The sequence below is a fragment of the Rhea americana genome, unplaced genomic scaffold, assembly GCF_003343005.1.
Source record: "Rhea americana isolate MKP2758 unplaced genomic scaffold, rheAme1 scaffold_90, whole genome shotgun sequence".
NCBI classification, from domain to species: domain Eukaryota; kingdom Metazoa; phylum Chordata; class Aves; order Rheiformes; family Rheidae; genus Rhea; species Rhea americana.
The window spans coordinates 1,902,564-1,929,088 of NW_028187089.1; the positions used below are offsets into that span (position 1 = coordinate 1,902,564).

Sequence of the window (26,525 nt, forward strand, 5' to 3'; positions counted from 1 at the left end):
AATAAGCTGAAAACATCCTAATGTTTCTCTCAACAGTTTAACTGAAGTATTTTGAATTTGCCACTTATTTCACTGTATTTTTTCCTCTCTCTACCTTTCTTTAAAAATGTTTTGCTTCACTTTAAATGTTGGGAAAACTCTGGAAATAACAGAAATGGTTTTGCTTTCACATAACTGAAACATCCCATTCAGATCTCCTCCTCCCAAAATTCTGTCTTTCCAGCTTGCCAATACACAGGGGAGGTGTGTGTAAGCGAAATAAGGATTGAACTCAAATGAAATCTTTCCCTGACTTTCACATTAGTTATCAAAGTGAAAAATAGTTCCCCATCACCTTCTCCCAGCATCCCAATACTGTGATCAAAGGTTTTGTAAGAAACAAGCCCCACGGAGAGAGAGTGAAAGAGGAAAAATGGAATCCAGCCATGGCATCCTGTGAAGATTCCAACTCCTTTTTAACTTGTAGTGCACTAAAATAAATCATCATATGAGGGGCAGGGCAGCAGCATCCCCAGTACATTTAAGTCAGGGCTGTTCTCTATAGGAAAAGGCTTTGTGATGCTTCAGCACCTCTCCAGTTAATACTACCACAGATTCCAGTGTTTGCATCTCCTTTTTAAAAACGTAGTTAAGAAAAGGGGCCAAATTCAGTCTTGGTGTTCAGTCCTATGAACTCATTAGCACTTCTCATCCAGGAAGCTGCCTTTGGGGGTTGGATGTTAGGAATTATCCTCCTTTTCCTTTCCTCTTCCCACCCAGGAAAGTGATGCAATTTGATTCACTTGTAAGGTCATTTGTGTACAACTGGGAACCCTGACATGCTGAAAAACCTAATTCTTTGACCTGTGAAGACTTTTCCAGATACTTTCTGCAGATGTTAGAACAGTTGTGTGTGACAGGGGACATGTTTTACCAAAAACATTTTATTGATTCCTAAAAATCAAAAATCCAAAGAGATACAGTGAGCAGATTGGCAAAACAAATTAATAACTCAGTTATCCAATATCTTCTTTCTCTACAGGAAGAGAGCTGGTTCTGTAAAAACAGCTAAGAAGGCATGGTTTTGTCATGGTTCATAGAAGTTTAGCTTCTCTGACTGCACAGGATTTACGCTTGACTTAAGTTCTGGCAAAACATCAGGTGCGATCAGTGAGATTATCCATTGCAATTCCTTGCAGGTGTGTCAGGTAAGAATAAGATCCACAGTTTTCAGAGGCTAAACAAGCCACTAACTGCTTGGCCAGGTACATTTTAACCAAAGATGACTSCTCAAGTCAGTTTGAAACTTTTTACTTCCTCTAGGTCAGCAGTTACCACCMTACAAAAAATCTGCAGTCTGAAGGAAACCTACAATGAAATGAACTGTAGAAATGTGTAGTTATGCTAGATCAGCTTCTAGCATTCTCAGATGTAGTGCATATGATACTTTTGACATGTGTGGTCTGCACAAAGTAATACGAGAGGAGAGGGTCTTTCATCATGCTCCATACTTCTAAGGAGATATTATTGAAGCCATCAAAATGATAATTCTACCCTCACACTAACCATGAAATACRGAAATTATGCCTTACATAATGGTAATTCTTTTCTGAGAAGACTGCTATCAGAAGATAGCCCAAGCTCCCAGGACCACCTCTTGCCTCATCTGTTTTAGAAAGTTCACTGTATTCACCAACGCAGTACCTGTATATATATTCCATTCTCCCCCTACCACTTCTTGTTTCATGCAGGGCTTTTCCCCCCCAACATATAATTATGAAACACATCAAGCTATTCTCTACCCAAATCAAAGGTTTTAACTCCCAGTGAAAAAAAAATAAAGCCCTATTACACTAGGCCAGTCAGTTACTGATGTAACACTTCCTTTGGTTATATCTGATCCTCAGTGAAAGCTGGTAGTTCTCAAAAGTTAAATTTCTACCAGTACAGACTAGATGAATGTAGTTTTTAAGTCAGCTCTGCACTGGCAAATTTTAGTGGAATCCACAGAAGGGTGAATAAGTCACCCCTCCAGCTGGGAAACCTCTCCCATTCCCCAGTTTGACCTGAACATTGTTTTCCAGCACACACCTCCCTACGGAGCAAGTAACTGTTTGACCTGCAGGGGCATCTCAGAGTCGAGTGTGACTCTCACAGATGTCATCAGGGGACTGCACTGGAACTGTCTCTTCTGAGATAGCCATGCCTACCCCGTTGTGTACATCATGACTATGACTTATGTGCTCCTCCTGGCCTTTTGCAATGACTGGGCCATTGTTGTGAACCAATGTGTGTTTCTTCTGCACCTGTTCCAGTATCTGCAGCACCTGGAATTAGTAAACAGAGCTGTGAGTTGCTTACTGGTTAAAGGGAAAGCACTAGTTTATTTTCTGGCTATTGAAATATGCTCTGTTCTCTTTCACGCTACCTGTCTAGGCCTCTCCTTGGGCTTACACTAAGCATTTCTGTCTGCTTGAAGGTCTCTGGGACAGGTGTAAAAGAAAAGCCTGCTCCATGAAGCATCCATGACTGTGGATCTCAGACCTATTTCCCTTAATGAATCAATCTCACTTCACATAATGCTGACAGATCCATAGGCAGGATCAGGACACAGGCAACACGAAGTTCTATTTTTCTACTCTTTCACACCACCCTATGAGATCTCCTCATACTATCACAGATTTCTTCAGCTCCTTATGCAAAAAGGAAACCACTTGTCTGATACCCATTTAATAGTGATGGGAAAAGCAGAGAGAGAAGAAGAACAGAAACAAGCTCTAGATTAATTTTACCTGAGACTTGGGGATGATACCAACCCTGAAGAAACCTATGTTTCCACTGTTGATTTTGGTGCAGTCCACAACGGTGGATGCAATGTTCTCTGGAGAAGGCCCATCACAAAGAACTGCATTCACCTGAAGAGAAGTAAATATTCACACCAACTTCCCTGTAGGTACTTGGGAAAAGAGATGGCAGTTTCCCTGTCTCAACAGCTGGTAATCATTATCACAGGCAGCTGTGCTCCTTCCYGCCCTTTCTCTATATTTTCTGCTAACTACTTGCTGAATTTGACTGCACAGTGGAATGAATGAACTCAATAAAAGCAAAGAGAGGTCTTCCTGTGATCATCAGTAGAGCTACACAGATTTGCATCACCCACCTGAGAAGCTCTGATGAAGTTCTATTTAAACAGCAATTGTGTAGTAAATCAGATTTTTGAGGAGTTAGATATAGATTGTCATCACTTCTTGTTTAAAACTGCCCTCACATGAGCTGACATGAATATTCTGTCATATGCGTAGTATTCTCAGGATTTAACAGTAAAATGGACATCGTACTTCAGAACTTTAAAAAGCTGTAAAAGACAGGAATATATTAAAGCTTTGATGGCAGTTTAGACTAGCTTTAGCTTTAGACAGGAATCCGCAGTGTTCTGACATTCCAGTGCCACCTGGAGCTTTGTCATGTTCAGGCAATGATAGTTGTATTGCTTCTAAGCAARGAAATGTCTTTTTGTTGCTCTTATTATTCTCTGGTGGAAGGTGCCAGGCCACAACTACACTACATAAAACACAGGCATATTGGCTTCCCGTCAAGTTTCTTCTTTTTATACCCTTCTTCTCCTTAACTCTAACATCAACATAAGGAGTGTCAATGTGATTCCTTTAATTAGATGTTCCCTCRGATTCTTGCTATCATTAATTGATTTGTCTACTTGGAACAAAGTGATTATATTCTTCCATTCCTATCTCTCTTGGGACCAGGCTGAATAAAAAACAGTCTCAATTACCTTATCTCCTAGTTTGGCATACACTTGGTTGTGGTGTGTTGTGTCTGCCTCTCCTGTTGGGTTAGCTGATGTGACCACAATGGGGCCAACCTGGTGATAGAAAAATGGGGAAAAGAGCTCTGAGCAGGCTTTGCTGTATAACACAGATGACTTGCACTCTGAAGTTCACTGATGAGTCTCCATGACTGAAAAGTGAACTTAGTGTGACTTACCCACATAGAGACACCTATTCTGTAGGCAACTAAGATTGGAAGAGATGAATCCCAGCAAATCTGTGTATGAGTGACTAAGGCCCCRCTGAACTAGGGTTTATTGACTTAGATTTTATTTTTAAGAGATAGTAATCATCAAAGAACTACAGTGGTTGCCTAGAAATGAAGTAGTGAGTAGGGACATTACTARAGAAACTATGGCACCCAACAAATCCTACAGTAAAGACTAGAAATGCAGTGACGGATGATGAATCTGAACAGTGAGAGGAATGTGGATTTCTTTCTTCAAGGCAAATTTACTASCAAAGCTATGGGTCTGTATCCATCATTCATTGTCACAGATCTCCAACACCTGCAGTCAGTATAATGGTGTGGCCATGCAATTCTTTCCATTTAGAGCACAGCTGCAACTGGTTGAGTCAGAGATCAGGTTTTTAAARAGAAGATCATACAAGCAAACTGCCTCTGTAAAGCAATGCTATTCAACACACTAGRTAACATCATCAACATGCTCTTATCCAGAGCTGTGTCAAGGTACCTTGGAAGCAGTGCTCAGCACTGCAGCAGAGCATTTATTATCACACTTCCTCTGAAGCTGTTATGTCACTGTGCTATAGCCAAYTGCATGTTCACTTGCAGCTGCTGCTGCCACAAGGTCATACAGCACAGTGCAGAAAGAGTTTTCTTCCAAGTAGAGATCAGAAGATTGCATGGGCAAGCCAGACTGTGTGGCCCACAATGCTGTAACATCCTCGAGGTTATAGCAGTAAAAGCCAGACCCTACCCTCAGGTGTCCCTGCACCCTGAAATGTTTGTGTGCTCACCCTTGCACTACTCTAACACATATACATACTCTCGCAGGTTGTCACCCCAGCAGCTACTCACTAGCTAAAGTCAGGGAGCAGTATTGCTTATAACATAGGAAAGGTTGTAACTGATGTTGCTCTACAAGCCACATTCTGGACCTCCTCAGCTTATGCTGGCTTAAAATAAGCCTGTGCTTGCAGTACATGTGTTGGAGGTAGGAAGTCACACGAAGTGTCTGTTAACTGCATCTTTTCTGGCATTCTGACCTGATGGTCCCCTTTCTCCCTTTTACACTTCCTCCTGCAATAAAATCAGCTACAGCTGCCTCCATACGCTACTCCTTCCTAATGATTCTTTTTTTTTTGAGAGAGAGAGAGCTGCTCATTTGAATACTTTTCACTTCCCAGAGCTCTCTGAACATTCTAGGATCCTCATTTCAAAGAGGAAAGAAAAAAGAGAGGAGAGGTGACTTGTCAAGACCCAGCAAGAGGACTGGCTGAGTACTTCAGCCTTACCATCCTTCAATTTTCCAGCAGGCCAGAAGTCCTGGGTGCTGGTGATTCTCCAAGCTTGCCACCTAGACAGTGGAGTGGCAAGGTCTGGTTGCCAGTGCTGCTGAGAAGAGTGTGTTCTGACCACTCACCAAGTCAATGAGGTGTGTGGTAACAGAGCAGTCAGGAATGCGGATGGCGATGCTCTGAGGGGTACCAACATATTTTGCAGAGTCCTTCATTCCCAGGAAGTCCACCCATTCTCCTGCACAAGGAAGAGCCACACACTTACTGATACACATCAGTCCAACCACAGTGATCTTACCAGGAACATGGAGTATGTGGCACCGCAGTGAAGTGTGACTCTATTGGACTTTCAAACCCAGAGCTCTCCAGAGAGCTTGTAAGTAACAGCATTTCCTCACCTCTGGGAACCACCAAACTAATAGGAGATGGCCAGGCAGCCTCCATGAAGTCCCAAAGTAGGGGGGTGAATAAATGCTTCGCAGGTTCCAGCTGCTTCAGGCTAGAAATCCAAAGTGACATGGGGCGCTCTTGAGCCTGGCGTTTGGAGCTAGAATGGAGAAGAGAGAAATGAACTCGGAAGTAAAATAGGAGTTTATTTTCAAGCTGGAACAGAAACTATGTTGGAGAGGCCTATTGTTAGACAATACCTGCAGGGTTTTCCCTGGATGATCAGTCTCTTTAATAAAAGCTTAAACTGTCCAACAGATGACCTGACAGGAAAGGACACAGATGTCTATTCCCAGTTATGGTTTGAACTCCTTGTGCAGTGATGGATAAAAGTCAGAACTACTGAAGTTCTGATAAATACCCACCAATCTAAAGGATCCCAGCCGCTTATAAAAGCATAGCCAGAGACATCCTTTAAAATGAAAGGAGTTTTGGTATGTGCCTACAGATAGGTACCCTGCCTCATCCTTCACTTTTTTGTCTTTAGGTTTCCTCATGATACTCATTACCTACCAACAGCCTTCAACACTCTAGGAGACAATTTCAGCTCAGTTGTCCTCTTTTCTCATTCAGATCTTCCCTCCAGGCTTGTCAGCTTATTCCTCACAAGAAAGCTAAGTTGTGTGTCACATTGCTCTGGACACTTGCTGCAGCCTGCACTCAGAAACAGCTGTAAGTCCTAGAGGCTTCCTTATACTAGTCAAGGAAACCCTCACTGGGGCAGTGAGAGAAATACTTACCGGTGAGCTTTCTCCACAGCATCAGGTCTATTACAGGCTGCCACAAGCACATATACAGTATCTGTGGGGATGCCGCAGGTTCCTCCATTCTTCAGGATATCTGTTGACACGGGAACAGGCCAAAATCCCTTAGGTGACTAAAACTGAGGGGCTTTAATTCATGGAAGAGCTGTCACAGACAAAACAGCCAATTCAGTGCTCTCATCTCCTTTTCCCAACTAACAAGTATTTCCTCTGAATGCATTTTGAAAATTCATCCAAGGAGAGATTTGACATTTGGGGGAATTCTGAGCCATGTTCATCTGGACCAGAAGTCATTCAACCCTCTAGAGAGAGGGAGCACCATTCATTTGCCCTGCTTTCTCTATATGAGGCTTTCGGTGATAGCCCCAGCCTGGAAGATTTGCATGTCTTAGACTGAACGAGCAGACAGAGATATGATACAGGACATATAGCAACAAATTCACTGCTAAATTCAGCTTCTGCCATGGAATTGCTCCTATTTTCCCTAGAGTGTGTTTAGGACCTGACGCCTCCTGTATCTTGGCCTGTTTGGTCAAAATGTAATCAGATTATCACGGTTTCCACATTTGGATGTGAAAAAAAATCCTTTTAATAATGTTCTGCTACAAAATGTAGTTTACCCTCCACCCGCACACTATCCTCTGTATATTTCCCTTACCTGCAATTCTCTTGACTGAGGAAGCTTTTCTGGCAGGCAGATGAAGGCACTTGTTCATTCCTCCCCCCACACCACTGAGCTGCACAATGGGCCTACCCATTGGTAAGTAGGAACTTTCAAAGATGCTGTTGAAAAGGGCAGACAGGAAGCAGTAGAAGCTGACCAGACCAAAGATGAGAGTGGCAGCAATGTCATAGCCAACGGGAACAGCACTGATGGCATCCAGCAAGAAGCTGATAGGGATGAGCAAGAAAGTGAGGGAATAAAAGAACCAGGTGATATTTAAGAAGAGAGTGCAGAAGACAATGAAGCCATTGAAAAGCATGAAAGCAATGATGCCCACTGCTGTGTGGAAACTTCTGGTAGCGCCATGGAGGCCGCCATATCTTGTCAAGCCCCAGATGGTCCACATGACGCCATAGAGAATGAAGGCACTGCTCTCCAGGGTTTTACCCCGGGCAAAGGCCACTGAGCCACCTAGAAGCTTAAGGATCCCACCAGCTACCACAACCCATGGAACCACAACAGTAGCAAGTGGAGCCTGTAGGTCCCTTGTAATCATTATAGCAAAAGAAGCAAGGACACTGCATGCATAGCCAAGTACTTCAGCATCTGCATACTTGGAATAGCCTAAATAGGGAGCATGAAGGTCTGTCCCTTCACGAAGCTTCAGAAAACTGGTGCGAGCAAGTAAGGCCTTCACAACACCCCTCCCTGTTGGGATTTTGGCACCTTCTTTTGTATTGTACAAGTAAATTATAGTCATCAAGGCTGAGGCCACAAAGATGGCCACATCTATGCCTTGGGGTCCACCTTCAAAAAACCCCTTGGGATGACAAGCTATTGCAATGCAGTAGGCCACATAAAACAGCAAATACAGGCCATCCACTAGGCTCTTAAGAGTGAGGAAAAGAGCCAAGACAGCAAAAAGAATTGCAAAACCTACCAGAAATGGAATAGGGAAAGATGGCTCCTCTGACTGCCAAATTGGGTACAGAAGGCAATAGCCTCCAGCAAATTTCAAAATGGAAGTGAAACCAAAGAATGTAGCCATCAGTGTATCCATGCCACGATATGATAAAATGCATACTCCAATCTGATAGATCCCAGAGGCCCACAGCCAGGGTACCTGACCAATAAATAGTTTACTAGTCACACCCAGGAGCCTACAGCCAAAGACACTGGCAGACAGCATGTTCAGGATCAGACCTGTGTTTGCAAAATGATTCACACTTCCACTGGTGGACTTGATCTGTTCATGGTTCTTATTCTTAGCCAGATCTGCGCCAGGAAGGACAATTTTTTCTTTGGTGAGGAAATAAAGAATTCTTCCCAGAGCAAAATAACCTCCAATCAAACAGACAATCATATAATTGCAAGCCACAGCAGAGGAGCCAAAAGCTGTATTATAGTGCATGGCAATTTCATGAGCACTGGCAAGTGAGACAGCAGAAGCAATCATAGCTAGGATGACCTCCCTGTGAAGGAAGCCCACCACTGCAGTAATGAGTAGTGCCAGGGTAAATGTGACGAGGCCAGGCACTAAGGCATTGCGGAAATCACCAGTGTCATTCAAAACTCCTTGCCCTCCTAGGATGAAGACCACTCCATAGCTGCACCAGAACACTGAGATGGTCAGGCAGAGAGACAAGAACAGGGAGGTATTTCTTAGGCTTCTCCGAATTCCTATGAAACAAATGACAACAGGGACAGAACCGTGATTTTAAGACACCAGGTTTACTGAAGGTAGTAGTTAGCCTATGCTATAGGCACATGATATATTGGCACATGAAGCTGCACAAGTCCTGCATGATGCCAGACAGAACTAGCACAAGCTTGAGTACATCTGCACCTGCCCCATTACCCTGTGTAGACATGAACATAAAAATTTCTTCAGAATAACACTATGCATTCATCAGAGTGCTGGGGGTGAGCTCAAGGTTCATGAGCTCCTTCAACTTAATATCAGATCAGGCCTGGCATGCAGTCTGTCCTAATGAAGTCCAGGTTCAGCAAGCCATTATCTTCTCTTCCTCATGATCCTCACAAGACTTAACAATCAGAACAATAATATTTTAATGTAGATCAAATCCTGACACTACTTTCCTTTAGGTTGCCTAATTGCTTGTTTTTTTCCAGCTTTCCAAACTTTCAGGTCCAAGTATGTTTGTACCACAAGTCTCAAATATCTTTCTGCACGTCCATAAATAATGGGCCTTYCCTGAAGACAGGGGCATTGAAACTGCCAAACTCACTTCTGCTCAAGAACTATCCTGTTCAGTATCCTCATCTTGAAAATGACGAAGACCTTAATTTAAAAAACTTCAAGTTGAATGGAACCCAGCTACTACTCCCAAACAATACCGAAAAGTACCTTATTTTTAATGCTACATTTTCTCCTCTATGTGCATTCTGAATATATTGATAGCCTAACTTCTAGCACAAATGTCTCTTGGACTTCCTACACTTTTAATAACAGCTTCTATGCTMTATCACTCAGGGAAATGCGTTGCATATTTCAGAATCACCTCAGTTATTAGGGGATCTTAGAGATAGTTTTGAAATTCTCATTCCAAAGTGGAACTTTGGAATGTCTCTGTGCTTCATTTCTTCCTTAAACTAATATAGCCTTGTGGGCTACACTCACTTTAGGAAGGAAAGCAAGAGCTCTGCTGATGACTCCCCAGGCTGCTGCAGACCGTAATGACACAGGTATGCACCTCTAGGAACAAGGGAGCTCAGAAATTCCTGCCTCTGGTAGGAGGCTATGAGTACTGCGAACTGTGAAGACATCACCTGCCCAATGGGCCACTGCACATGGCCTCAATAATATAGATACCTTTTAAGTGTGTTCTACTAATGTTTTGTGTCATCACTGACTGAGAAAGGAGGTGGACCTATGTTTGATGTGTTAAAGTATGTATTGTCTCTCCTAAGGCCTCTGCTTTGTAGAGAAAAATATCAGGATCAGTAGTGATATACTGTWGCATCAAAACCTGGAAGTTCCTTTCCTCATTGCTCCAGGTAAAATAGGAGGAATACTTCAGCATTCATTCTAAAGAGTGTGAACTTTGATATAATCAGTGACCTGAGGATCTGGATTATATGATCTCCAGAGGTCCCTTCCAACCTCAACCATTCTATGATTCCATGACTTTCCCTCTCAACTAAGTAGATCCCTTGGAATTTACACATGAACATGCTATTTCAATCCATGGATGCCTAAACCACACATTCCAAAAGCCTGAGAATAGTTTTAAAAGAAATTATGCATCCACTCTGATGAAACTTTCAGAAATCTAAGAGTAAAGTGTTTGTTCAAAGTTAATATTTATTTTACAGGCTGCATATGCTGGAAAAACTTGGTGTGCTGATATATTCCTGTAGGAGAATGCATCAGGGGTCTCGTAAGTTTGCCAAGGTCTACACAAACTTCTTGGCAGGGCAGACCTCATACATGTAATAACCTCATACAAAGCTATTGAAGGGGGAGGCCTTGAAGCTAGCCACACTCTGAGTCTTACCTGCATATGCCAGAAGAGATGATAAAATCAACAGAATGATTCCTAAAGCTGTGCTGGGGATCAGAGGGGCTGCTCTGCTTGAAGTGTAGAAGTGCACAGCCAGTAAGAGTGATCCTGTGTGTGACAAGGGAGAGGGAAAAAGAGAAAAAGCTTGTAAATTTTCCTCCCAAAACAGGAGAGACCCAGAGTGGCAGGAGCAGGGAACAGGGAGAAAATAACTGTAAAAGATCTACAAATAATGAAATCTAAGGGGAAAGGAGGTGTGTTACAGTTTTATGTGCATGGTCTCACCTCTTCCTAGATGCCTTGTTTTAAGAAATTTTAGCTTAATAATCTTTGAAACTGCACCTCCGCTCCCAGATAAAGGTAAGATCAGCTTTCAGATTCTAATTACACAAAAGGCATACACACATGTGCACTCTACAGAGGATCACATAAGACTTTCGCTTAGAGAAAACTAGCCCAGAAATGATAAGAGACAGCACTCAAAAAGAAGAAATGCAAAAAAAAGGAGCAAAAGAAAGGGGAGTGAACAAGGAAAACAGATCTGCAGGGAAGACAGCTAGAGGAAAGGAAAAGGGAGGAAAGTGCATCGCATCCAAATAAAAAATCCTGTATGAAAATGACTATCACAAAATTTTGATTTGCTTCCCACACAGGATGGCTCGAGTACAAGAGTTCAGGCCAGCACTTTAAAGCCAAGACAAGTATGTCACTGACTGCTGAAACAGGCAGAGCGATCTCTAGATTTAGAAGTTTTATGCAAGTAGAGAGATTCAGAATAAAAAGACTCTTTAGCCCCCTTTGAAAGGGGGTTATCCATGAAATCTAGTCCCAACCCCATCCTTACGTGCCAAGAACATTCAATCCCTACCTGCAGAAATGCCCAGGAGCCCTACGGAGTAATGTAGCGACTCAGCTTTTCTGACTGCCATCACAAAGTCCGCTGAAGACCCAGATGCAGACTGAAATGCTGCCTCTCTTTCCTCCCTAGCTCTTTATAACCAAACCAACTCCACTGGCCTCTGTTCCTCCCTGCTCTCCACCCCTTTTCTCTACAATCATCTTCTGTTAGTGTTTCTCTCTGTGTGCAGGGAGGAAATGCAAACGAGTTCCTAGCTGCAATAAATTTCAGTCTGTGAGTCAGCATGGACTGCTGGTAGCTCCCTCCAGGGGCCTGTTAATTTTACTGTTGATTAACTCTTGTTAAAAAAGACACTTGAAAAATAATGTTAAGTATTTATTGCCATTACTGCCTTTTTGCCATTGCCAGTGAGGAAATTGTACTGGTCAAAATTAAGGTTTTTTAAAGAATACATCTTGCTGGAGCAAACAAGCACTTTGAAAACCTGAGAGCTCCCTGGAGACCAGTAATTTCTCCTTACACTGGCCATGGTCCTGCTGTTTGTCCTTGCCACATCTGTGAATGCCTGGCACCACTATTCCATGCTGGGAAAGCTCAGGGAAGATTCAGTGCCGTTCCCCTTAAAAATGACTTCTGTCCATATGCTGGTCTATCTCTATCTAATCCAGCCTCTCTGTGCGTGTTCCCAGAGAACTCCTCCTTGTTCCTGTGTGATCTTCGTGAGGGAGGTGTCAGTGGAAACATACATTCTGGAGGCCACCAGTGTGGCCGCCAGTGGGATAAAATCTAGAAGAGTCTTATTGGCTTCCCAAGACCAGTTTAGACCCTACTCCTGTGGAGGACTTGCTCCTATCAGGCCCACTTAAAGAAAATCCTGTTCTCGGCCCCTAGACAAGATAAAAGGCACAGAACAGCGTAGAGCTTCACACTAATTTTACTGGACTGAACAGGGATGCCTTCACAGAGGTCCTACAGCAGCAAGCTGTGATGTTCCTCTTGCCAGACCCAGCTCTATGTTCTGCCATAAGGCATGCTCCACGGTATGTTGAAATGAGTCTCAGAGCTGTGAAGAGAGTGGGCAGTGCTGGAGCCCAAAGTCAGGCCTCCRGGACCATCCCAGATATGCCAGATCTGCAGTATCAGTCAGAATGATCCTCGACTGGCAGAGTCCAGAGTTGTCAATGGACCACGCTCCTCCTGCTCTCCAAGCAGGGTAAAGCATGGCAGTACACTCCCACTGAGCAGCTGAACCCCTGTAATGGCTCGCAGACCCTCCAGGTTTTTTTCAGTGCTTTGGAAGACAGTTATTTTCAATCATGTTCACCCTTCAAGAAAAGCTTTAAGGCAACATCATCTTTGCAGTCATCCTTGCTAGAATGTTAATGCAGATTAGAGCAAGGTGTTAATATTAAAGCTCAATGTTTATTCCCAGATAAATATCCAGAAAAGGTCTATTGCAGGTAGATCTTTAGGTTCCATATGTCTACTGAGATAGGTCTTGTCACATGCGGAAACAAGCACTGGAACAAGCCTGTTTTGTCCAGTTACACTCATTCAATTATTTCAGTAAGGTGAACCTCCTTAGTTCGCAACATGTAGAGCTAGATGATGTGGTCTGCTATGAGTAGGAAGTTTGTTGAAATAAGTAGCCTTAGGTTGCCTTTGTCTCATCACTAACGGGGCTGCTCTCTAACCAGTTGAAGGAAGAAGGAACTATCTGTTCAAGTAGCAGCATGATTCAGCTATTTTTTCGATTAAGAGGAAATAATAGATTTCTAAATCACGCTTACAATACCTTAGATACCAAACCAAACAACAAGGAAAATGCTTTTGGAGTTTTCCACCCATGTCTCAGAGTTTAACTCCTTTTCTGGATAATAAAAGTAACTGAAGGGAACAGCCTGCATTAGATTAGCTGGATTTCATCGAATCCTTTCTCCATCAATCACACATGTGCTTTTTGTTCCCATTTGTAAAGGTAACAGCTAGGAATATGTGGTGCCTGATCTCACTAATTTTAAGAGATGCATGAAATGCATGTAATAAATGAAGATATGTGCTTTAGCAGTGAATATCCTCCTCATGCCTGCTATGAATAAAGAGCTTGCAAAAATATTATTTCATTAAGCACTGAATAAACTTCATCCTTTTTCCTAATATGATAGAGACCCAAGGAAAATTTCTTATAAATAATAAACCCTGAAAAACATTCTCCAGACATGTTGCATGAGGTCTGCTCCTCTCTGAAGAACAGCAAGATAGCCTTAGCAAGCCAGAATTATTTCAGCAGTGCAAAGCTAAAGTAAAGAAAGGTTCATAATCTTCTCAGCTGAGAACACACCAACAACAAGGGAGAAGAGAAGTGAGTCTCCTCATCCTGTACTGGGAACCTTGCTGCCAGATGCCTCTTAGGAGGTCAGAAGTCTGCTAGTTCCTCTCTTTACCATGCTGCCACTTTCCTGGCAATTGGCATTGTTACCTTTCCGGAAAGCTGGCGCCAGTGATAAGAGTCTCAAGTTATTCACTTCTAACCCCAGGGCCCAAAGGCTAGGGAACAACTGCAACTGGGTGAAAACTACTCTTTAGAGACAGGGTGTGAGGGTAAGAACACAAGATCTGAAAAGGGAAACTTGGTGTTAAAAGGGAGGGGCTGCCTGTGCAGTGTAGGGTTTGGAAAATGGCATGGAGAGGAAATTCACTGTCTTGAACGCTTGCTCCGGGCTGGCTCCCTTCGATGCCATCACATGTACAAAGATTTTTGTGCTTTAGTCTGAATTAGAATGGAAAATTGACAGCTGAGAAGAAGGAAAAACACAGCTGCTCTATTGAATAGGTCATGTCAGCTGGGGATACTTTGGGGACAACGTGCTGTAAAGAAGGTCTGCAAGGGAGCTTTCAGTTTAGGAAACAAATAATATTTACATGGCCTGCCTGTGGCACTGGAAACAAAACCTTCCTGCCAGCAAGAAATTCAGCCCAGCCCTCCTGGCCCCACCTGAGCCTGGGGGAGGGATTGTGCTATAAAAGGCTCCAGGCGGTGAACAGAGATGCACAGCAATTTGGGGCTCTCCAGGGAATCCTTTCACTCTGGTGGTGACCATGGGAAAGAAAGTAGCTGTCGTGCTGGCTGGCTGTGGGGTGTACGATGGGAGTGAGATCCATGAGTCTTCTGCTGTGCTGGTGCATCTCAGCAGGGAGGGGGCACAGGTAAGAGCCTGGCAGGCTGCTGCCCCATCCGTGGCTCCTTTTGCCCAGCTCTGCTTTTCACTCTCTTTCTGTCTCTTAGAGAACATACTCTGCTCCAAGGAGCTTTGTAGCTTGCTGGACAAATCACAAGCTCCCTATCGCTGCTGGCCTCAGGGCAGAGCATAAGTGATTAGAGTCAAAGTGAAGGGCACAGTGTAGGAGCTGTAGGAGCTGCTGCAGTGAGCATGGAGAATTCCTTGTCGTTGCTTTGCTTTCACAGCTTTGCTCTACAAAGGAATTGGCTGGGTGCTCTGTACTGAGTGTATCCAAGCTCTGAAGCAAACTTTCCTAAACGTATTTGCTCTTCTTTTTGGCTGGCACTTCCTCATTTCTGCTCTGGCATTTCTCTTTAAAAAGCTATTACTATTTTTGCTTTTTGAAATACACTTTTTTAAAAAAAATAGAAGACTAAAACAGAAGATAGGTGAGTTCTTTCAGAGTTACACTGCAATAGGGTTAAAAAAGCCCTCAAGTAACTGCTTAGCATGCAGTTAATCAGTATAGCCACTCTGCAAGAGTGGAAGGGGAAGGTGAAAAACCATGCATAACGTTATTCTGAGCTCTGAGCCACCCACAAATCTGGGCCAGAGTCTCTCTCCTGGAAATCGGCATTGCTCCACTGACTACAAAGGTGCGACTATGATTTGTGCGCTCTGCAGAGCCAGTCACACCCTGGAGCAATCCATTTCCAAAGCCTTCTGAGTGTGTTTTCTCAGTTCAGGTTTAAAGTGAGATGTGTCCAACCCCTCCCTCACTGTCTGTATTTTTGTCTCTTTTCTTTCTCTCCTGGAGCTTCTGCAGTTTTTCCCCTCTTGCCTTACTTCAAATTGGCACACTCATCCCTTGATTGGAGGGGACCTCTAGTGGAGGAAACTCAGGAGTTTTCTTCCCCTGCTCTTGCTTTTCTTCTTCCTTCCCCCCCCCATCCTAGTTGCCTAAAGAAACAAAGCTTGCACAATCGCAAAATCCATCACTCATCTGTCTATTTGCCACTCCCCACCYTTAATTTCTGCCGGCTTAAACCAGGTCTGAAGGAAGGGGAAGCATTTTCAAGGTAACATAATCTGCTGGGCTTTGGGAAAACAGTGGCTAGAGGGAAGAAACTCAGATTATTGTCTTTGAGGGAGGCACAGGGTTGGACTCCAACCTGCAGCTTGCTTGGCCATCAGCAGTCACCTGATGAGTGGCTAATCAGTAGATGTGAACTGACTGGCCAGTCAGCCCTCAAGTCTCCTGAGGTGCAGTGTCCAGCTAGGCACATGGCTGTGATGTTCTTCGCTTGAGGGGTAACTAGGGCAGGGCTGGGGYTGTCACAATGAAGGTGGTTGGAACACCGATGGCAACCTCTACAAAATGAACTTTATGAATGGTTCTTGAAACACCTTATTTTCCTAGGGGGGGAAATCCCCTCARATAAGCACTGTGGACTAGATTCTTCACTTGCACCTAATACCCTTATCCCTGCAAGGTCAGTGCAAGGGTTYCAGATACAGAAACTACAAAAGAACTTTCTTTCTCCTCCCAATGACAATAACCTTCCCCACGCCAATGTTAGATACAGGTGAGCCTGAGGGTCATTGTGTTCACCAGCAAAGTTCTTCCCGAAGAAGTAAATGGAGCACTTTCATTCACTATCTATGGCCTTGCAATGGTSCTGAGGATACATGCCTAAAGAATAACAGATCTTACTCTCCCTTCCCAGGCAGAGATTTATGCTCCTGATATGGACCAGATGCATGTTGTGGATCATATAAAAGGACAGCCAACCCAGGAGAAGCGCAATGTGCTAGTTGAAAGTGCCAGAATAGCCAGAGGCAACATCAAGGATCTAGCTAAGCTGGATATCAAGGGACTGGATGCCCTTATCATACCAGGTAGGATGATACTGGGGTGTGTAAGATCRAGATTTTAGGCTGGATGATCTCCACAAGTCCCTTCCAACCTCAGTTATTCTGTAATTTGGTGGAAGGGTTTACAGTATGCTATGAGCAGTGGAACCAGCACCAGGAAATGTTTGKGAGGTTGGACCAGATRATCTCCAGAGGTCCCTTCCAACCTTACYGAYTCTGTGAGCCTTGAGYRACATGGACTTTGTGGCCYGCACAAGAACTGGGTGGAACCACTKGGGAAGARGACAGTCTGGAGGAAGGAAGGGATTGGAGGGATGGCCATCTTCCATCTGTGCTGGTACTTGTGTGTTCGCTTGGCCTCATATTACAAGAGCATGTGGCAATGCAGAAGCTTACGCCTGAGAGGAGAGAGTAGATAACTGTTGATTGCCTTCTTATCCTCTGTATTATGTACTTCATTTGTCTCTCCTTGGTGAAAGGATATACCTACACCATCCCCTCTCACACCAATGTGTTTATCCCCTTACTAGAAGCAGAAGCAAGGACAGACAGGGGGTTACTCCCAAGTGGAACGTTTGATCAGTCTGGCAATTAGTCTTTGGTGAAAGTATGGCCAGGTGACTTCGGTGTGGATGGACTACCCCTGGAGCAAGGATTAAATGACAAGAAAAAATCTCTAAGCAAGCTCTACCATAATTCTGGAGAGAAGAGCTCATGGATGACATAGAGGGTAACTAACAGAGCACAGATACCTCTCCAGTTCAATCCTGTTTAGAAGCAACAAAGCTGCTTTTGGAGTCTCATCTCCTGACAGTCAGTAGCTGAAAAACACACAGCTTGTTTAGCTTGTTTATTTTAGGTCTTTTGTCAACACTGGACAAATGCTTCCATTCACCAAATCCATTTTAGCATTCTACTGGGTCAACTCCGACATAAAAAAAAGTCTACCCTTGTGTAGTAATCTTCCTGTCTATTCCATTTCCCTTTTCTCAGGTGGCTTTGGAGTGGCTAAAAACCTGAGTACTTGGGCCACCCAAGGGAAGAACTGCATAGTCTCCAAAGAAGTGGAGGACATACTGAAGGCATTCCATGCTGCCAAAAAGCCCATTGGATTGTGCTGCATTTCCCCAGTACTGGCAGCCAAAATCTTCCCAGGCTGTGAGCTGACTGTGGGTCATGACACAGAATGTGAGAAGTAAGTAATCACGAAGTGCTGATACAAAATCACATCCCTCCCCAACATATGCAGCACCCTATTTCATGCTTCTCTCAGTCCCAAGGTAGGAAAGACACCAGACCATTGTCTCATGAAGTTAAGCAGATGCTGGGCAGGATCATGGCTGCACACTTGGTAGTGTTATRAGAAGGATGGGCTTAAACTGCCCTTACTCAACCACGAAAGCCGTGACTGAATTCTTCCAGTGTTAGGAAAGGTACTACATAGGCTCTTGTTATTTAGCTAGGAAGTAAGGTCATTTGTATAAAACTGGTAAAGAAAGCCCAAATGCAGACTAGAGTGGGGCAGGGTTAAGTAGGGAATGTCTATAGTTCTGCATCAAGGTCTTACTTTGGCTTTACTTAGGATTTTTAAATTACTGTAATCTGGAGGTTTTCCTGCTTAGTTCTATAGCCCCTGAGAAATTCCTTTGACAAAAGAAGATTTGGATCCTTTGAGCTGGTTTTCTGTAGAGACTATTGATTTCTCTGTAGCAGCTTTGAATGCCATGAGGCATTCACGGGCTTTTCACTCTAGGTTTTCTCAGATCTTTCTCTGCAATGACAGTTTCTCCACTCAGCATTTACTCTTATTCTTGTAGATGGCCTTATGCAAAGACTGCTGAGACTATGAAGGAACTCGGTTGCAAGCATGTGAACAAACATGTCACTGAGATTCATGTGGATGTGAAGAACAAGCTTGTGACCACCAGTGCTTTCATGTGTAACGCCCCCATTCATGAAATCTTTGATGGTGTTGGAAAAATGGTCAAAGAAGTGGTCAGACTTGCCTGAATGCCACAAAGCTGAAGGATCCAACTCTTTTGGAGTGCAGGCACCRAGCATAAGATAATGCCCTTCCCCCTTTACATCCACAAGTCAATAGGAAAATTGCTACTGAAATGGAGTTCTTTCCCCAACTGAATCATTGCTGGCTGCTGAGAAGGGAGAACACTGGAGCAATGTAAGCATTGCCATGCCTTATCAAGGTCACGTTGCTTACATACTGACCACAAAATGGCAGTAATTGGAGTGCTGATGTGCATAAAGCTGACATGCAGATGCCAGGCCTCCACAGGGCTGAGATACAGCCATAGGCTTTGGTTGTGAGTAGTAGGGGAGTTGCCTGGGTCATTTCAGTCATGACTGGGCTGACCTGATCTACGCATATCATGTGTAAACCAGAAATTGCCCCTTTATAAATACTTTTCAAATCACTCTCTGTTCGTTCAAAGCTCCCCCTATTCTACCACCTCACAGAATAGATGTGCTTAGTGGCCAAAGAAAGGRACATGATTCTGCTACTGAATAAAAGTAGACACCTACTATGTGTGTGCTGAATTCTCCTTGACTGAATGACATGCTTTTATCTTTGCCCTGAGGCCTGTAGTAGGAGGTGCTCTTAGTGTTACTGGTTGGCCATTGAAGGGGGAGAACGGTATGGGAAGAAGTTGCCAGTTACAAACCATGCTTGTTTTGCTTGGATATGCCAGAACTCAGACTTGGGCATGAATATGACATCTGTTAGTGAAAAATAGAGATAGGTATTCCGGACTGTTTTTTTTTTCTCCATGCTGAAGTGAAAAACTAAGCCAACATTAGCACTRAAGACTAATGAGTGTGGTTGAATGCTAGAATAGATTGCCCAGAGAGGTTGTGAAGTTTCCATTCTTGGAGATATTCAAAACCAGACTTGATGTGGTCCCAGGCAATCTGCTGTAGCTCACTCTGTTTGAGCAAGGGGTTGGACCAGATAATCTCCAGAGGTGCCTTCCAACCTCAACTACTCTGTGATTTTGTAATGCAACACGGTTCTATTCTCTTCTGTCAACCTGCTATGACAGCAAGGAGTATTTAAGAAGCAGCTGTCTTCCATCTTACTCCTAAGCAGAAAGACTCCAGGGTGATGTCCAGGCATCCTGAAGAAAGTGGTGCAAATTCCATTCTCTTCATTTAGGGGAAAAAAATAGGAAAAAAAAACCAATGTGGAAGAAAATTCTGCATTGCAACAGGGACAGACAAGATACCTATCTAGCTCAAACTTGAATAGCAAGTGTTACAGTGGTTTGGGTGATCAGCAATGCTTGGCAAACAAAGGCACTAAAAATAACCCAGTATCACAAACAGTTGTTCAAATAACAGGCCAGGCACAGTTTTTTAAGGCTGGAAGGAACMATTTGTCTATATAATCTAACTATTCCACAGGAGCTGTAATGAGTACAGTAACTTACATTTGACTGAAACAAGCCTTAAAAGAGGATTCAGTCTTGACTTGAAGACATCACTTACACCATATGATAGYTCATTCCCACAGTTCATCAACATCATTTAGGATCAGCCATGTTTTATTTCTCTCTTACAGTTGAAGAGTATACTTCCAGCACCTGGATATTGACAGGTTTGTCTCCATTAGGTTGGAGAGCCTTTTACATGGTAGCTGGTATGTTCTCATTATACAGGTTCTTATTATTCAAGTAGTATTATATAACCTTTACAGACTGAGCTGTTCAATTCTTTCAGTGTAAAACATTTTTTCCTAAGCCAGCAATATCATCTTCACTCTTGTAAGCAAACTCTTCAGGCTTTTAAATCCTTTTCAAACCACTGGCACATTTTTGCACTCTTATCAATATGGCAAGACCCTTCAAGACTCCACCAAGGACCAGAGTGGGAAGAAATTTATCCACATACTGCAGTGGTGCTGCAGAGGGGCATCAGCACTAACGGGAGGGACAGAATAGCCCAAAGTAGTATAAACTACCACTTTTGTCCAGGTTTCTTATGAAAATGGAGCTTATCTAATCATTCTTTTCTGTGGCACTTCTTTTCACTTGTCCCCTAATAGTGATTTTCAACCCACTGACTGTCTTCCATAAGGTTTTCAAAGGTGTAAAAGCTTCCAAGATACAAAGCATCAATCTGGGGAGAGCAGCTGCCAGGGAGAGGAGGGAAGGTCCTTACCAGCACAACCAACAGGATGTAATTACAAGAGGGAGAATTCCAGGCATTAGCTGGAGACTTTGAACTAATCTCAGACTTTAGAACCAACCCACACAGACACAGACCTAGTAACAACACCGTTTACTGGGATGCGGAAAATTGCTTGCAATAGCAAAGCACAAAAATTGACCTCAGAGATGAAACATTAACAATATCTTGCCTAAGAAAGGCAATAAACTGAGWTAAAGCTGCAAAAGCTAAGGAAATTGGAGAAAAGTGACTTATCTACCTATTGCTTACAATGGAATAGGAGAAGAAAAAAAACATTGTGTAGTTAAGGGTCAGCCATGGTCAGGATCCGCAGGAACTCCTTTTTATTCACTTGCCCATCTCCATCCAAATCTGCTTCATTAATCATTTCCTGTGGGATAGCAAAATTCAGAGACCAGATTAGGTGGGCTCTGAGAGGATGGAGATCTAGAAAGCCTGAACACCTGTCAAGGTGTCAGACAAGGCTTCAATTTAATCCCAAGTGAGACAGAGACCTTCCATTAGACTTTAGCACTTGGACACGATAAAGATTAGAGAGGAGGCAAGTTTATTAATCAGGACAGCAGCAGTGAGTTGTCCCTTTCAAAAAAACACAGAACAGTCTCCCTACTAACGTTACCTCCACTAAGGCACATCCCTCCCTCCCTGAGCAGGGCCCAGGATGAATGCACTTGTACTTCACAAACCTGCAGCTCCTCATCTGTGATGTCCTCCCCAATCTCAACAGCCACCAGCTTAAGTTTGTCAAAGGAGATCTTGCCAGTGCCATCATGATCAAATAGCTTGAAAGCTCTCAGGATCTCCTCTTTTGAACATGGTTCCGCCTTTGCAAGAAAATGAAAAATGCCACCAGACAAGCATGACTTCATGCTGCTCTACAATCCCCAGTCAAGCACTTTAGCCAGCAAACATTTGGAATCAAATCCAAGATATTATTTTGGGGAAAGTAGAGAGTTATTTACCACTGCTATTTCACATTTACTTTTTTTTCCAGTTACTACATATTAAAGGAAAAACTCCAAGTGAAGTTGTTTGAATAGCATGGGAACTTGGCCATGAATATCTTGACCTTGCTTCCATGCTTTGTCAGGAAGAGGAGGAAGCAGTTGCCAAAACGATCCAATGGCTACAGCTATATTTCACTTCAAAAGTGAGCCTGCCTGTGCTCCAGCCCTTACTCATCTTGCACATGCAATGCATACACAAGCTTGCATTTAGGTATGGGCTTTGACTGAACTCCAGATCATTACTAGGGGGCAAACTTGGATCTACACTTACCTCTTAGAATGGGTCCAAACATGGTCCACACCCCAGTAATTATGATGGTAGTGAAAAAGGAATGGTCACACCAGATATGCCCAAGTTACTCCTGTGCATCCCACAAAGACTTACAATGAAATCAGAAAAATGACAGAGACAGGACCAAGCGAGCTGGTGCTCTTCTAACATTGCCTTTGTCTACATGCAGTCATGACTGGAAGACAGAGAAGTATCCGAGCCATAGGAATCTCAGAATACAGAATGTGGATGGCAAAATATGAATCAGAATGCTGATACTGAGCAACAGCTCTTAGGACACTCTACAAACATGAGTGGATGTTGCTTGCAGGAGGTGCCAATAGTGTCAGCAGGTTTTGAGGAATGATTTTTCTATTGATGGTGAATTGTTCACGTTCATCTGATGTATGATATTTGTATATTGCTGTCTTAAAATAAAAAAACCTTGTGACTATAGATACAGTACAGTATTGAAACTGCGTGTGAAAAGGTTTAAGGAAAGAAAAGGTGCAGCATCAATCCACATGATATGTTGGCCTTTACAGTAGTTTGAATGCTAAAAGGCAGATCCTTTCCTGGATTATTCTGAGTCCTTCTGCCTCCCAGTGAAGAGCCCAGGTACACTGTGYGCTCAGCAAACTCCAGAATGGGGAGGAGCCAGCTGTCTGCTGAAATGCAGCTGTTCTCTATCTGAGCTTGCCAACTTGCTCCCCATATAATCCAAGTAAAGAGACAGGAGAACTAAGCACCCTCGAATAGGTATCTAAAATAGCTCAGATGAAACTGAAAAGCTCCTGTTTCTCCCCTGCAGGGAGCAAGAGTGACCCGATCTATTGTGGGTACCTGCATTGTAAAGTTAGGCAAGGGGAATCTCAGTCATTGTGACAGGTTCACCTACCATTTTCTGAGTCATCACCCGCAGAAATGACTCAAAGTTTATCTTCCCTGACCCATCCTCATCAACTTCAGAGATAATTTTCTTCATCTCTTCTTTCCTGAGTTCACAGCCCAGAGCTGTTAAAGGTATCTGCCAAGAGAGAAAACAAACTAGTGTCTGTCTTAGAGGACAAATCAGACAGAAGCAAAAAAGGATAGATGTTTGAAACAATTAGGTACCTGAAAGTGAAGATGGGGGGTTGGGGGGGGGGGGAGAAGCACTAGAACTCTTTGCTATATTGAAAACTACATGCAAAGATAACATGACAAACTGCCTGTCAATGTACAGATAACGGAGCAGGGCCAACTCTACAATGAATCTGGGCACAGGTTAACAGGCTGCACAGATCCATGAGACTATCCTTGATGACCAAATCTGGTTAAGAAGTTTCAGATCCCACAGTCCTGTTGCACATTCTCATTTTTGCCCTTATATTGCAGTTTAGCACCCCAAATACTTTTTTTTTTTTTTTAACAGGCCACAGAGTAAAAGATGCTGCTGAAATTAGACAACTAAAAATAACACTACTTGGAACACAAAGGCTATCTCAGCTCACTTTAGAGATTCAGTTTGCTACTTTGCACATCCCTAGCAGCAATATCTGTGTGCTGCATGACCACCCTCTACCATTTACATTTGCTCCTTCTTACTCCCCTGCTGGAATGCACTGCACCTTCTTCCTCTCAAAAGTTAAAAAAATATATTTATTTAAGTTTATTTTAAATAAATATTTATTTTTACTAGAATGATTTTTAACCTAGATCACATTTCCCATGAAGCTTCCTCTATGCTTCCACAGTTAGCTACTGGAGAGGGGGGCTCTACTCATGAGGGTAGGATCCATGTTAACTAATATGGCACTCAGTGCAGATGACAGCTGACTCAACTCCCTTCTCCATGTGAAGGTGAAGGAACTGTGCAGATGGCTGAGCAGAGGAAGAAGGAAGGGATTTACAAAGTACAGACTAAACTACTCATCCACCACTGTGTTTCTGTAGAACATGGCTCTGTAGTTGTCTAACTTCAGTAGCATGAGACTGTAGAAAGTTCAAGGAAGAACTGTAGGCAAGGGCCAACGAAAAGGCAGGCTTCAGTCCCTCCAAAGAAAACTTGGCTAAAAAGTTGGCATGATCCCTACACCACCACTGGCTGTGTGATGACTTGGAATTCAGGCAGCAAAGTCTGTTAGCACAGCAAACGGTCCAAAAGCAATGGATGGCAGACACCTAATCGCTTTGTAACAACACAGCAGCATTTATCAGGCACTTGTAAATTATTAGCCCTATTTGCAACAGTTAAGCTTGCTGCCCGTCATTTGTGTTTGACTAGAGTAATACAAGTTAGCTACAGTAATGCAACTACGGTGACAAAGCAASGGCGCCGTTTCTCCCAGCCGGAGGGGCTCCACAGGTCTGGCCTGCGTCACCCACGCTGTGCAAACGCATCCCGAAGAGCGGCGGGCTGAACAGCACGCTTCCAGCACCACCGCGGACGGAAAGCGGGGCACGTCCAGGTCGCTCGCTGAGACTAGCCTTGTTCCTGACCCTTCTTCTCCGAAAGAGGTGTGTGGAAGAGGCAAGGCAGCCGTGTGGGGCTTCGTGGTGGAAAGGAGCGAAGAGTTACTGCACCTCGGAGCGCAGACACCGTTTGTTTTACTTCTGCCGCCCCGGGAGCGCTCCTCCCTGAGCACACTGCGCATTGAGCTTCTTGCCTTCAGGTCCTTGACGTCTATTTGTCCCGAGCCATCGGGGTCGAGCAAGTCAAAGGCTTCTCGCAGCTGCTGCTTCTGCCCTTCGCTGAYGGGGATGGCGGGTGGCGGTCTCCTCCCCGGGGCCCGCACCCCCGCGGCAACGCCCGCGCCGCCTCCGCGGCCCTCCGCCGAGCTGCTGCGCTGCGGGACGAACGGCCGCGAAGCTCGCACGGGAGGGGTGCGGAGGCAGCGCCGCGCCCGACGCCTCCTCCCGCCGCCCCTGCCGGCTGCCCGCCCCGCTCCCCTCAGAGACGCCTCGGGCGGGGCGGGGCGGGGCGGGGCCAGCGCCCGCAGGCCCGAGGGGAGGAGGGACGGGCAGGACGAGCCCCGCCGCAGCTCTCACCATCCCGCCGCTGCTCCGCCGCTGTGGCAACCAGGCCTCTCATTGGCTAACGCTCCTGCTCCTCAGGAGGGCGCCGCGAGCCGATTGGCTCCCTCCCCCCGCCTCAGCGGCCGTTGCCGCCCCMCGGGGAGGGCGTTCCCCCGTCATGGCGGGCGGCCGGGGGGCCTCGTGTGCGCTGGCCGSCAGGCTCTCCCCCACTTCCAGCCTCCTTCCTCCCGCCGAGATCTTCCCCTTCGCCTSTGTGGGCCCCCAGCTGCTTTCAGAGAGCACCGCTTTCCGGAAYCTTCCTTTTGGCACCACCTCTTCTTTCCAGAGCCTGAAGCCCCACTTGCCCCATCTACATTGTCCCTGTGCAGAAGCCCAACGTGCGACCGGCTTCCTCAGTGCTGTCACCTCTGACATTGCTGTTTACTGGGAATTCAGGACGTGGCACTTCTCTTTAGTCCCACTCTTACGAGAATTTACTGGCTGCAACTAGCATGTTGGTGCTTGAGGGCTCAGTTTCAGATACTCGCTCCTCACACACGTCTGTCACCTGTTAGCATTTACAATAATCTTTCCCCCCCACACACCTATAACAGCTTTGTGCCTAACACTTTCTGTGYAAAGACAGTGGTGAAGGTGCTGGCTTTTAACTGAGCCCAGTACTCTTGCCTTCATGTGCTGCACTGTCTGAGCTTACGAGCACAAATATGAGGTAGGAACCCAGCGGYTTTTCACACCTCCGGCCAATTGTAACCGCCTGTGACAGCAGAGTAAAAGACACACTACTGCAATGAATATGAAACTAGATAGTCCGTCAGCCAAGAGACAGTGTTAGCATACTTCCTCCCAGGAACAGGCTTTCACTGAAGCTGACTACTTTTGAAATAATAAATAGAAATCTTGCAAGGCCCCCAGCCTTAGAAAAAAAAATACAAGCAGAGCTTGGATGTCACCGGAGAACTTCTGAAGCATCAGTCAAAGCCCCCGATAAGCAGGCTTCACCGGTTGAGTGCATTTGCTCAGAAGCATYCAGCCCCATACCCATCTGTTGTCATTTGGTTCCTGTTTGGTACTCTACTTGTACACACGTCTCAAAAAACTTGACACTTCAGCCAGCAAAACTTTCGTACATTCATTTGTTCCTCCCCTAAACCACACTGGATTCTCAGGCAGAGAGGGAACATAAGACAAACAGGTCTGGATGTGTGTTATCCCAAGYTGCAGGGCTGTGAACCCTGCAACTTCACTAGGGAAAAAAAAATATTGCTCCTTAGGATTTATGTGATAAATTATTTTAAAACAGATTGGCCTCATTGTGGAGGTTTACTCCTAGAGAAAGATGGGGTGATACACAAAATCCCTTGCA

General features: G+C 44.5%; 3 protein-coding genes across 3 annotated transcripts; 1 reads left to right on the top strand and 2 right to left on the bottom strand.

Annotated features, from left to right (window-relative positions):
- Nucleotides 1-968: 968 nt before the first annotated feature.
- LOC146584686 (uncharacterized) lies at nt 969-11,778 on the bottom strand. Its single transcript, XM_085324333.1, has 9 exons — nt 11,574-11,778; nt 10,700-10,813; nt 7,176-8,861; nt 6,494-6,593; nt 5,705-5,853; nt 5,432-5,544; nt 3,770-3,859; nt 2,772-2,894; nt 969-2,306 (listed from the first exon to the last, which is right to left on the bottom strand). Exons 1-9 carry the CDS (start codon nt 11,632-11,634, stop codon nt 2,112-2,114), a joined length of 2,631 nt encoding a protein of 876 aa, XP_085180459.1. The 5' UTR covers nt 11,635-11,778; the 3' UTR covers nt 969-2,111.
- A 2,844-nt stretch (nt 11,779-14,622) lies between these two features.
- Nucleotides 14,623-19,192, top strand: LOC146584687 (glutamine amidotransferase-like class 1 domain-containing protein 3, mitochondrial). Its single transcript, XM_085324233.1, has 4 exons — nt 14,623-14,771; nt 16,513-16,684; nt 17,654-17,855; nt 18,478-19,192. Exons 1-4 carry the CDS (start codon nt 14,664-14,666, stop codon nt 18,668-18,670), a joined length of 675 nt encoding a protein of 224 aa, XP_085180359.1. The 5' UTR covers nt 14,623-14,663; the 3' UTR covers nt 18,671-19,192.
- Nucleotides 19,193-20,941: 1,749 nt separating this feature from the next.
- On the bottom strand, nt 20,942-25,217 carry LOC146584688 (uncharacterized). The gene is made up of 5 exons (XM_085324294.1): nt 25,175-25,217; nt 24,793-24,995; nt 23,043-23,171; nt 21,553-21,690; nt 20,942-21,236 (listed from the first exon to the last, which is right to left on the bottom strand). Exons 1-5 carry the CDS (start codon nt 25,215-25,217, stop codon nt 21,150-21,152), a joined length of 600 nt encoding a protein of 199 aa, XP_085180420.1. The 3' UTR covers nt 20,942-21,149.
- Nucleotides 25,218-26,525: the final 1,308 nt, after the last annotated feature.